Genomic DNA, 12,584 nt, shown 5'->3' with positions numbered 1-12,584 from the left:
CAGCAGCTCCAATAGTCTTTCATTGTCTCACCCAACTCAATCACGGTACGAGGCTACTCTACTGCCTCGTATCTCAGCCTTCGCATCTCAGCCTCGCATCGCATCATGTGAATTACGACTGCGGCCCCGAAAGGGGTCCCTGTGAGACTCAGACCGCAACTGCTCCTTGCGAATAATCTTAGCTTTTAGGCGTCTATTCTTCCGCACCTCTATGGCGCCCTGCTAGCCTTGGCGCACTTCAAGATGAAACGTATATTAGATTAGATTTCATGCTCAAGCGGCCCCTCCCACCGTTGGTGTTGTACTTTACTCCGAGGCATGGCTTTTTTACAACCGTTGCGCCGCCGGATCTTATACCTCTCAAATCATGTACTCCCAATTCTTCAAATATTGATCTCTAGGATATATCTCCGACTGCATACTATTGGGAGAAACCATGAGCGGCAGGATGATGAAATACTTGCTAGGTGGTACGTCCACCCCCACGGCTGGTGACGGCCTGGGTCTCGTGGTGCCAGCTCGACCGATGCCCTCTCCAAAGGCGACTTCGCCAAGTAGCCTCGGGACTGGGGCCTCCTCAGACTATTTTTCTCGAACCAGGTCGAAATCCAATGTTTCTGCGAGATCGAACACATCGGCAACGTCGCAGAACTTCTCCCCTCTTCCCTCTCCGCACCCGCAAGACCAATATTCAACAATCGTACCAGACGTACAGCTTTTCGGAAGCTCGCAACATGTCACTCGTAAGACTGATGCTCGCAAGCCTTCACGGACGCAGAATGGAGTCCGTGCACCGAGGTGCTCCTTAGCGAATTTAGCTGGAGCCACGGCTTCTTCTCCGAGGCCTAGCATGGACTCTATTCAAACTGCTGCAAGCACAGCAGAGCACTCATCCAAATCAGAAACACCAAATTTCATGGGGGAAACAGCTTGGGAGGACTATGAGATACCGCAGGAGCTGGAGTTCGTGAGAGGAGATACACCAAGGGAGATTCGAGACATCATTCAAGAATCTTTGGACGAACACCGTGCGATGAGGGCGTCCAGGCTGCAAAGGCAAGCTATCGTGGTAAGGACTACCATCGAATCATCAAGAACACCACGTAAAAGAGACCGACCCGAAGTCCCAGAATGTTCATCAATCATATCGGCTCGATCCACACCCGACAGCGACTATGTTACCAACCGTTCCGCCAGCAGCCTGAGTACTTCACATGATTCTGCAACAAGCCTAGAGTCAGAGGCCGAGGATCCTGGCTTTCTGCGACCCCCAAAGGTACCCAGCCGATCTCGGGCTAATTCTTCTCAAGAAAGCTTGAGGACGAAGCTGAACCCACATATCAGTCCTAGCATGGCGGCTTTAGAGAAAAGACTTCAAGAAAGTCAAGAAAGGACGAACAAGAGTCACAAACTATTCAAGCTTCTACCGGGCCGGAAAAGGAAGAGCGAACTTTCATTGGAGCCCCAGATGCCAGAGCCAACTTCCTATGAATGCACAAGCTGCTTCGATGAGGTGCCCGATACCAAAGCCGTGGACGTGCCTTGTCACCATAAGTACTGTCCGTCATGTTTTTCGCAACTGATCATCACCGCCACAAGCAACGAGGCTACCTTTCCACCCAAGTGCTGCCTGCAGGAGATCCCCAAAAAGACCATGCGGGAGCGTCTCCCTCCCAAAGCCCTGGCTCAGTTTGATGAAAAAGCTTTGGAATATGCGGTTGCGATTGGCAATCGCTATTACTGTGTATCTCCGAAATGCGCGAAATGGATTGACACTCGGATTGCCAGGCGAATGAATGGGATATTGGAGTGCCCTCATTGTGCGCTCAAGCTGTGCACAACCTGCCGTGGGCCTCAACATCCTTCTAATGAGGATTGCCCACAAGACTACGGTCTTGGTCCGACTTTGGATCAAGCGGAAAGGGCTGGATGGCGGAGGTGCTACCGTTGTAGGGCCCTGGTGGAGCTAACGTCAGGTTGTCGGCACATTACCTGCAAGTGCCGTGCCGAGTTCTGGTGAGTCTGCCGTCCAAACTCTATAAGCATTCAATACTCACCTGTCACAGCTATACTTGCGGTGCCAGATGGAGAACTTGTGCTTGTACAGAGGCCGATCAAGCACGGCGAGAAGGGGAAATAGCTGCGAGACTCGCACGGTTTGAGGCCGATCAACGAGCTGAAGAGGAAGAGATAAGAGCAGCAATTGCTGCAGTAGAAGAGGCAGAGCGCCAGCTGCGAAAGGAACGGGAAGCGGAAGAAGCATGTCTAGAAGCCGAAGCACGGGAAATGACTAAACGAGAATTTGAGCGCTTACAAGACATCAACGATCATTTCGAGTATCTGCGCGGAGTGCTGGACAGGATTCGCTTACAACAGCGGCAAGCTATCGAGCGGCGCCACGATCGGGAGTGGGGTGAGATTGACATGATGAAGGATAAGCTCGAATCACCCGATGCCGCTGTCGAGCGGGAACGCTGTGTGGCTTCAGAACGAGAGAAGATCGCCACGATGACTGAAGGCACCATCAAGACTTTGCAACGCAGATTCGCAACGGAAATGATGGATACCATCACCCGTCACCGCAAAGACCAGGACGAGCTGATGGCTATCTCCGTCGACAACCCGGACCAGGACGCGGACATCATGAAAGCCGACATCCTGCAAGAGCTTATGCCAGCCCAAGAGCTCGAGCGATCAACCCTAAAGTCGCAACAGGCGCGCGAAATTGCCAAATGGAAGGCTCGCGGTGAACAATCCCTCAGGGCCTTTGACTCCACGATGGTCTGTCTAAAATTACGCCTCGAAGAAGCGGAAAAAATTAACGTCCGCGCAAAGGAGATGAAACAGCGTGTTTTCGCGGACACTAAATGGTTCGAGGCTGTTTTCTTGGAAAGAACGATCATGCTGAGTGAGGACGAGAGGAAGTTAATCTTGAGTGGCAGTGATGCCCCGGCGTGGTCGAAAACAGAGAGGGACTCGAGCGCTACGATGATTGGCGTCAAGATTGAGGGATGTAGCCCGAAGGTGGCGACGATCAAGGCGTTTGGACCTGGCGCAGCGAGGCAGGAGGAAGTAGCAAGTGCGAACACCAGTAGGATGATGGTGCGGAAGAGGGAGGTTATCAGAACCACGTGGCATCCTCAAATGGGATGAATGCAGGTTTTTGGCTATCACATGAGGTCTGCTGGATTCCGTACGTCATTTCAGGATTTCGAATTGTCTATCATTGGTGGAGACGGTGTTTCGGTCACGCAAGGTCCGCATAGGGCTCCGAAAAGGCATCCAGGAGAAGATTTGCTCTTAGCGCACATATACCCAATCTATGACTATCTACGTTAATCTATACCCATCTATAACAGGTGCTTCTCCCATATTTTCCCACTGGCCCAGCTGTTCAAATAACTTCAATCTGGGGGGCGGAGACTTATTACAGCAAACCCAAGCCGCAGGAATGCTCCCGACAGCAGATGTACTTATGTTGCCCTTCGGCTGTTCCCTTCCGACTGAGCATCAAATCGGCGTCATCGGAAACAACGTTCTGTTAGGCGAGATATGTGCGATGGCCGCCAAGATAGTCCCCAGCCATACCAGTAATGCCCGATTCGGCCCGTGAGATGTCACAAATGACCTTCCAGCTCAGCTGGGATCTCCTTCTCCCACCGCTGATGGAATCGCCTCGGCGGTAGCTGCTCCTGCACTACTTAGGGTCTCAAATGTTAGATACTAGGGGTGGAGGGCGCGTGTCGAACAGACAGCTCGGAAGATGCCATTGGGCGCCCGGGAGGAGGTGAAGGTTTCCTTGCATGATGATTTTCAAATGATTGTTTCACAGCGTCAAATTACTTTATGTTGAATTAGGTTCGCGCTCCGTGCCTCGCTTGTCGGCCGAGTTGGCTTGTTCTGCAGCGGTTTTGGGGGCTGAAAGTGGACGCGTGGCTGAGATTGGAGGGTGCTAAATTAATTGGGGGATGCGGCTGGGTTGTCACATCGGCTGATGCTGCCGAGGGTCTGAATTGGAGGGTGATGTGCTGCCGTGCAGGTTCCTTCGCAAGGTGTACCCAATCGGGAAAAGAAAATGTGCCTGTGCGAGACCAAAAATAATAGAGCGACCGGACAAGCTGACCCCGTCGGCGCCCGGAGGCCAATACCCTTACCCAGAAAGCTTACCCTTGATGCCGGCGCGTAATAGCGATGAGATGCGATTGGTTGCTGAGTCTGGGGTTGAGGCTGACGAAGATTTGTGCCACGGTAGTACTAGACCGGGAGGCCAGAAGACGTACCATGTACGGCGCTTTCATTGACGATCCTGCTACTTTAGGTATTTACGTGTGGCTGGTGTAATTGCTAACCAATCCTTGTTCGGAAGCTAGGTCGTTTGGCTCTGGGGCAGACTGAGAATGACATCTGACGGCTGTTTCCATCATGAAACAAGGTGAGCGAGCTTAGCGACTACCATTGCAATAAGAGTAAAAATACTGTGAGGGGTTGTACAGAATCTATTACGGAGATTGCTTTCCTTGTACTTGCTTTCCCAGCTGGCCAATTTTCACCTGTGTGCTTTCATTTGGGAAAGAATTCGGAAAAAAGACAAAAAAGACGAAACAAAACAAAGTTTCAATAGATGTTATAATGGTGTATTGGCACGTGCAGCAAGAGTTTCTCGCTACTAGCAAGCGATCTCAAACCACGGAATTGGCAGAGGTTGGTAATCTTCCGGATACATTCCGCAGTGCGGAGTTTCTGAGTAATTTATATGCTCTTGGGCGCTCTGTGTCCGCCAAACCAAGTCCACTGCTTGGATACAGATCACACGAGCAACTATGCAAAGACACATGGCCAACACGACGTCCATCTACCAGGAAGGCATTTTCCATCCTTCAACCAGCCTTGGAATGACAGCAATGGCCCCGCCGCCTCCGCCCAGAAGAGGGTCTGAGAACCAGTACCTCGGCCACAAACTCATTGACGACTTCCGCTTGCAGAGTAACGAAACTCCAATCTTTCTCCCGCCCGTACACTCTGCGGAGACTCCGCTGTTGACTCCACTAGACCTACTGGCTCCTCTCAAACCACTACGTCCCGGATCTCCACTGGTGGAGATGCAGCAGAATCTCTCGGCTATGCAGAACATCATTTCGCAAAGGCTCCTACTGGCCAAGGAATACGGTACCTCTCTCGCGATTGAAGGTGCGTTCCGGAAGGCGGAGTGGGAAAGGGATCGCGCGAGACGCATGGGACAGACTCGAGGGGCGGGATCTACCGGAGCATCGACCCACGCAGCGAAAAACTCGCCATACATCGACTGGAACCCTATAAAAATGGCCGCGAAGCCTCCAGCCGACATGTTGCCATCCACCACCGCCACTCGGCCACGAAGTAGAACGACGATTCCGGTCATGGGTCCCACATCGATGACGGAGAGCCCGCTGATCGTACACTCGAGTCTGTACCACCCGTCGTCCATCGGTAACATGCACGCCGCCTTCACAAACCAAGACCCGCCCCCTGCCGCCTTCGACAAAGTCGCCCTGACGATCCAACACCGCGTCCCCAATCCCGTGACCGGGACTTCCGACCCCTACCACGCGACCGTGTCGGTCCCTTCGTCCGTCAGCCTCAACGAACTGAAACAGGCTGTCTGGGCAGGCATGCAGAACGACAGCACGGGCAGCGCACCGCAAGCGCTTGCTCTTCGCGGGTGGATCGAAAGCCTCGTCGTTCATTGGGATGTCGATAAGCAGGTTTATCATCATTTCCCCCCAACGACGGAACTCAGAGATGAGAGTTTGGAGACTATGTTGGTGTGTTTGAGGGATGTGAAGGGGTATGATTGGGTTGAGGTTGGGTTTGAGACACCGTGAGTGCTGGTTTTGGGTGAGAGAGGGTGGGGTGGGAGGGAGGAACGGATGTATTCATTCTATCATATCTCGATTCGGCCACTGCGGTTACTAGGTACTGTCTGATAACAAGATCCTAATCTCCCTGTCTTCAGCTGCGGTATGCGCACCTATCGATCCAGTGCTACACATCATTGCTACCGACTCACCAAAAGCATAGCGTTTACGATCGAGCTGGTACTGACTGAATTTATCAACATGAAGCAGCCCATGGTCGAGATGGAAGGCAGCGGTTACACGATGACGCCGCCGCCGGACGGCCTCGCAGAAGGGATAACCTTGGACGAGCACGGAAAGCGCCGGAGTCTGCTTCAGGAAATAAGCCGATAGAATCGACCGCACCCTCGCTACACAGTAATCTATCTCTGGAAAGACGTGGAAGACGCGAAGAGACGTACAAGTCGCAAGCTGGCATATCCAGCGAACCCATCAACCCTGAAAATGAAAGAATCACAAAACAAAACAAAACAGCACTGGCAACAAAGATACCCAAGAACCGAAGCCCAATCAACCCATCAACTTGACCAAGAAACCCCGCCACGGAGACCTCATCGCGAAGCCAACCGCCACCCATCAGCAAGCGCCCGCAGCAGCGATGAGCGGGAAAGTCGGCGCAACGAACACGAAGTCGCGGATGTATATCGCGGACCCGACGGATAGAAGGACAGGAGGACGCACCTGACTCGTCATCCGAACCGCGGCCGGTGAACAGAGATGATGCCTTTCATCATCCGCGCCAACGACGACGACAACAAGGGCTCCCTTCCAGCACAACCACGCACACACACATCCCTCACCGCCCCTTTCATCATCGTCATCAGCCTAGCTCAGCTCAGCTCAGATTCCACATCCGCGCTCCCGACGAGCCGAATGATAATCGCCTACCCTCTCCAAAGCGGCCTGTGCCGCGTTCATTCACGGATGGGGATCGTCATGCGCAGCGGGAGGCAATATACACCCGCGCGAAAGGAAATAAGTAGGCAATGAGATGCCCCCTGCTGGATTGCCTCATAATCTGCAAAGGACTGTCCCTGATCGGATCGGATCGGATCGGATCTTCTTTCATCCATTGATATAGACGCCTACGTCTACGTCCACGTCTGCGCCAACAGCGAGCGCGCGCATCTACGATACGGATCCAAAGTCTGTCACACTCCGCTCGCTGCACACGGCTGTCGCGGTAAAGTTGTGTCTCCCATCGGCTGAGGGAAGTTGGGGCATGCTGGCCCCGGGGGAGGGAGGGAGTGCCCGAGCCTTGCGTGCGTGCGATGAGGCCGATGAGCCTGGAACTGGTCCTCTGCGGGAGAGGGGGTCGGGCTGGATTTGATGACGGGGTGGGATTACGAGCGGCGCGCGGGGTGTCGAGGTTGGGGGGTTTTGCTGGAGAAGATAGCATGTAGTTTGCGAGCGGGGTGGGACCGTGTTTGAGGGATGGGTAGCTGAGATTGGGGTGGAGGGGGGCCTGATGGTTTTCGTTGATGTTGGGGCATGGAGTCAGGGAATGGGATTGCGGGGTTGGTGCAAGGTTGGGGGGATAGAGGTCGCAGGTGCAGGGATCATGGACAGGGTAACCCGGGAGAGGAAGGAAGGGCGAACGTGGGGACGATGCGTCTCATAGCCATTTTGGCAGATATGTGCTCAAGATGCAAGCGCGCTTTTGCATCGTGGATCTTTCTCGACGGGCATAGTACTCTTGACTTTCCACTGAGCATGACCGATGGCGATCTCTATTGCTTGCTGTGAGTGTGGCAGCATGGATTGATTCACTTTATGCAGTGCGTTAGTTTGGTGGTGCCGAGCTCAAAGAACGACTTTCAAGACTCCTCGGCCACAACCGTCCGTGTATGCGAGCTTCCTGCTATCCATACCGCAAGAAGGTAGACCTCGGTCGGACCATATGCCCCCGTCTTCTCGAGAACTGTATTACCGCACCGAGTCGTGTCTCCGTTGGGAGATTCCTCCGTCTCGCTTCTAAACTCCCCCGGTTCACGAGCGGGCGCTCCACAGCCGGCGGTAATCCTGGATAGGTTATGGAGGAGGTTGCAGAAGTGACGGAGAGGGGATTGGTGTGGGTTATCGGGGGGTGTAAAATATGGCTTTGAGATTCGGGTGCGAGCATTTGTCTCCTCTTGGCAAGGGCAGGATTTTGTCCCCGCTTTTGTGAAGTCTTTCAAGGTTCCTTGTGACATTAAGGCTCGGAGTTCCTTGTTACCAGTCATACGTGCCTACCTTCGAGTTCCGCATCCGTTCTTCTAGAAGAATCAGGCTGCATGGCTCGAGTGCCCAACCAAGTCTACTATTTCTTCCTTTGGCATTTTCCTGACCCTACGAACGATAGTCCAGCTCGGGCGGTACTTCAAACCCTCCTCCTCCAGCACCCTTCGGCTGATCGGGTTGATGCTCCTTTTTGTTCATCGATCGACCGGGTGGGACCTCCCGAGAAGAGCGGATTGGAAGAGATCCCAACGGTGGGTCCGCGGCCGGCTCTTTGAACCGGATTTCCACAAAGTCATAGCCTCTACCACGACGCATGTAACTCAAGACCATCTCCACATTCTCTTCGGAAAGCTGAGTGGTAGCTGGGAAAGCCAGCGCACCGGGTCTCTGGGCTGGAACCCCCCAATGCACGGTCAGGCATTCGACAATGGCGGTCCCGGGTATGACTTGGCTGTTGTTAGAGTTGTGCGTCTCTCTGAGCGCTTGGATCGCGTTTTTGGTAAGCAATGCGAGGCTGACGGGAGGCGATGGGTGGACGTGGATGAAAGCGTGGCCGGTAGTGGGAGAGTGGAGGGTACCGGTTCGGTGTTGAATTAAGAGGGGGAGGGAATCGGCTTCGTGCATCGAGCTTGTCTCGGTGGAATGCGTTGATCCCTGTGGGGAGCTGGTTGGCTCTCGGTGAAGGGAGTGTGGGTGGGATGGGTGAGCCATGGCTTCTTTTTCCTTCCTTGAAGGGGTCTCATGTGCGGGGATATCAACGACTAGTTTTTATGTACTGGTACTGCGGGGTTTGATACGTGGCTGCTGGTTTGACAAACATGAGAGCGAGTTTGGAGAGCGTGGATTTGATATGCGGCATTGTTTGCATTGCGCGTAATGTTTTGAAATTTCTGGGCCTCTTCTTGACCGAGTGGTAATCTTACAATGGAGGACTGGATCGTGCATGCGACATGCATGAGTCCCGTGAGGATGTCGAATGGCAACATCAAAAGTATTTTCCAAAGTCATTGTAGCGAGCGTTTTATTTGTTGCGAGGCAAGTCCTGGCATTCTCATCGAGCTTCTCTCAAGCCGTAAGGCTGATTTATACATGGCCTCGATACATTCCTGAATCAGCCGCTTTTACGGTTCCACCAGAGCATATACATAGCTTCAAGCACTTCCGTCGAGGGCACAGCCAGTTTCCCCGATGCTGAATTTTCTCTGTTCAATAGATACCCCACTGCCTGGAGTCTTTCCACTTGAGCATGAATACATAACGAATCTTGATCTGAGCCACATCATACACGATGTACTCATTCGGATTCCCACGCGCTGATGGCAACTTGACTTCATGATCAGGCATGAGCGTGCCATTTAGCTCCGAATTCGCGACACCAGCATCCATCCATTTCAAGGGCTCATTTGCAGGATTTTCCGCCATTTTGGTGGAGATGAGCCCCTTCTTCCTCATACTATCGGCGGCGTTGTACTCATGGTCCCTCCGAACATATGCTGGGTCTCCAAGTTGTGTCTCGCATAGCAGAAGTAGTCCAGTCTGCCCTGATGTCCACGGATCACAATAAGCGGCAGATTTACAGGCTCTGTCTGCAAGGTAGATGCCTTTTCCGAAGGCTTTTCCGTTAGCAGGCGCTTCTGGAGGGGCGATGCGCAAACCTTGACTGAGGATACCGCCGAAGTTGCAGCCTCGCGAGCCATGCCAGAGTAGTCTCCGATGATCTTTGACGAGTTTCGTCTTCATGGCTTCAGCGTCATAGCCGCCAGCGATCCAGCGGTCTATTTCCTCAGAGCGAGAGATGCGGTAGATATTCTGGATCGCGGTGTCGGAGGAAAGGCAGTAGCCATCTTTCGCATGATTCAGGTAGCTTTCCAAATGACCAAATTCGACTGATTTCCTGTCAACTGGAATCGCTTCTCGAAGTCCCAGAGATCGCATTTGTGCATCGAGAGGGTGAATGGCATTTCCTTGCGGGTCTTTTGGATACTCGGTGTCTTTGAGAATTTCATTGCTGATCTGCATGTTCCCTAGGGTCTCCACCAAGTCCATCTCAGCTTTGAGCTGAGCTTCGCTGTTGATTGGCGTCGGTCTGTTCCGCCCGAAGTCATGGGGGATGATAGTGTAGTACTGAGAACTCAAGTCGTTGAAAGCGGTCGCAAGAGATGTTTCGTGCTTTTCTTGGGCCAGCTTGGGGTTCAAGATCACATCGCCGAGCTCCCTAAGTGCGAGGTAACCCTTTTCGATGGTGCTTTTCGACAGCTTGCCTAGTGGCAACTTATTAAAGTTGTATTTTTGGGAAGCCATGGACTTCTTCATGATCCCCGCGTCGAAAAGAAAGCGCACGAGCTCTTGTAACTCCTCGTTGAGCGTACAGTCCGGCAATGCGATTTTCTGAGGAGATTCATTGGACTGTTGAGCCTGATCCCCTGCTTCATCGTCTGTTTCATTGCCATAGGACTTTTCGATCATGGTGTACTTCTTGGCCTTTGGCTGTTCACTCCTGTTCTCCCATTTCAGGCCGGTCTTGTCCTTGAACTTTGACTTGAAAAGAACAAAGGCAGTCTCCAGAGACATGTTTACATCCAGATTATTCTGGCCAGCCTCACCGATCCGGCCCCAATGCGTCCAGACCGCAAATTTAGATTGGTCAGTGTCCGTACGGCATAGCAGCTGGATGTAGTAGAACTTGTTATTGTTGCCATCGATGCTGCTGAGGTTCAAGCTGGCATCGTAATTGAGGCCATCATCGTCCACATAGACTTCGTAACAGTCTTTGGCAATACCCTTGGATTTTGCACTGAACCAGCATGTTTCGTCTACTGGCGCTCTGGTAGTTTTGCCAGGCTTCTTGAGCTGCTTCGAGGCTGTAGTATGATCCGGCGAAGTCGCGTCATTGGATTTGACAATTTCTTCTCCTGAAGTTGAGGGCGCCAAACTTTCAGCTTTCTTACCCCGGGCCCTTTTGGGCGGCTTCTTCCGTTCCGCTTCTGTATGTCCACCGTCCGCTTTTCGCGAGCGTTTCATAGCTTGACGGTTTGCAAATTGGGTTGTTAGAAGGAGACGAGGACGCGTGGCGACCGTAGTAAGTGCTGATCGTGTTATCTTCCTTAGAGCTGGGGATGCCTCGAATGCTTTCCATCGTTGAAATGATGCCTAGCCAGCCAAACGAGACTGCGTATTATTGTTGGTGGCGCAACGCGTGGAGTGGCGAATTACTCCGGCTAAATTACCCATGTTTAAGCGGTAGTGTGATCTCGTCTTGGCAAGAACATCCTGGTCTTCGCAAAGGCGGAAATTAAGAAATCTGCAACAAATCAGTTTGTTGCAAGGTTTCCGTCTGATAATCGATAATCGTCGACGCTGAAAGGCCGGTCGTGACTTAGGTCGTCGTTGAGTGGTGGCAATCGATCAAGAAAGGATTTGAGTAGCCTGTCCTTTTATCCCTGAAACGAGAACCCTGCCAGGATAGGATATGGGATAGCATCTGGTAGTAGAAGCGATGGCGACTGCGATACGACTACAGGGTACCAGAGCAATCAACAGCGACATTTTATACTTCCGCCTCTTTCCCTCCTATCCCATAAGCTCTGCAGTCACCACTCGGAGTGAGACGACGACCAAGTGCAGGGAGGTTTGGCTACATAGAGAGGTTAAGTGGCGACGACAAGGCTTGTTTATCGGGTGACGTGGAGTACGTGGAGTTGCGACATACAACTACTCTAAGCCACCTGCATTTGATAAAGGCAGCATGGGTCTTTTTATAATCGGTCGGACAGTCAAATGGTCCGTTGCTTTGCACATAGACCGTCTCTTTGTGAATTTCTAGACGACTCATCGGACTGCAGTTCATTCATGGTAAGGCCGAAGTAAGATGCCGACTAGAGCAGGTGCTCTGGAACCCTCATAAGGTTTAGCGTGATACGGTCTCAATCTTGTGATAGCAAGCGGAAGATATGCAGATTAATCTTGAACGACTACAAACGAAGATACGGAAGAGCAGTGGCAGTTATCGATTCACGAGCCTTGACGCAACTTTTTCACTCTCCTATCTAGCTGTTTCACTCCTTTCTTCCGCTACCGTGCAGCCAAAAAAAACATACCCGCCCGTCTGTCCTTGCTGGCGAGAGGGAAAGACAATTTCCTGTACGACTACTCGTCTTTACCTAGCTGAGAGCTCATTCGAAATCACCCTTACCATGACACCCTTCGAATCCATCTTCAGCGCAGGCACAAACGTATCATGCGCCAGTCTGACGTCGGAAACGTCGGTTTCGTAGAGCTCGAAGGTAAACCGCCGAAATACGACAGCCATCGCCAAGTGCAGCCCTGACCGAGCGAGGCTGGATAGAAGACGGTTGAGCCGGACGACGGGAGCGGGTCTGGGATCTTGGCTTGGTGCCATTTCTGTCATTGCGAAGGTTTCGTGGACGTGGATTACGGCAAGAGTAAGGCCGGATTTGTACAAGGTCGTAG

General features: G+C 52.5%; 5 protein-coding genes across 5 annotated transcripts; 2 read left to right on the top strand and 3 right to left on the bottom strand.

The window, feature by feature from the left end:
• Positions 1–436: 436 nt before the first annotated feature.
• On the top strand, positions 437–3,153 carry HO173_010767 (uncharacterized protein; the record flags this gene model as incomplete). The annotated part of the gene is made up of 2 exons (XM_037312652.1): positions 437–2,016; positions 2,067–3,153. 2 exons carry the CDS (start codon positions 437–439, stop codon positions 3,151–3,153), a joined length of 2,667 nt encoding a protein of 888 aa, XP_037160500.1.
• Positions 3,154–4,820: 1,667 nt separating this feature from the next.
• On the top strand, positions 4,821–5,861 carry HO173_010766 (uncharacterized protein; the record flags this gene model as incomplete). Its single annotated transcript, XM_037312651.1, has 1 exon — positions 4,821–5,861. One exon carries the CDS (start codon positions 4,821–4,823, stop codon positions 5,859–5,861), a length of 1,041 nt encoding a protein of 346 aa, XP_037160499.1.
• A 2,361-nt stretch (positions 5,862–8,222) lies between these two features.
• On the bottom strand, positions 8,223–8,825 carry HO173_010765 (uncharacterized protein; the record flags this gene model as incomplete). Its single annotated transcript, XM_037312650.1, has 1 exon — positions 8,223–8,825. The coding sequence occupies one exon, from the start codon at positions 8,823–8,825 to the stop codon at positions 8,223–8,225; it is 603 nt and encodes a 200-aa protein (XP_037160498.1).
• A 495-nt stretch (positions 8,826–9,320) lies between these two features.
• HO173_010764 (uncharacterized protein) lies at positions 9,321–11,135 on the bottom strand (the record flags this gene model as incomplete). The annotated part of the gene is made up of 1 exon (XM_037312649.1): positions 9,321–11,135. One exon carries the CDS (start codon positions 11,133–11,135, stop codon positions 9,321–9,323), a length of 1,815 nt encoding a protein of 604 aa, XP_037160497.1.
• A 1,135-nt stretch (positions 11,136–12,270) lies between these two features.
• HO173_010763 (uncharacterized protein) lies at positions 12,271–12,522 on the bottom strand (the record flags this gene model as incomplete). The annotated part of the gene is made up of 1 exon (XM_037312648.1): positions 12,271–12,522. One exon carries the CDS (start codon positions 12,520–12,522, stop codon positions 12,271–12,273), a length of 252 nt encoding a protein of 83 aa, XP_037160496.1.
• Positions 12,523–12,584: the final 62 nt, after the last annotated feature.

Source organism: Letharia columbiana (genome assembly GCF_014066305.1).
Source record: "Letharia columbiana isolate WasteWater2 chromosome Unknown Sc0000052_s0, whole genome shotgun sequence".
NCBI classification, from domain to species: domain Eukaryota; kingdom Fungi; phylum Ascomycota; class Lecanoromycetes; order Lecanorales; family Parmeliaceae; genus Letharia; species Letharia columbiana.
The sequence above is the reverse complement of the archived record's forward strand: the minus strand, read 5'-3'. Positions and strand labels throughout refer to the sequence as shown.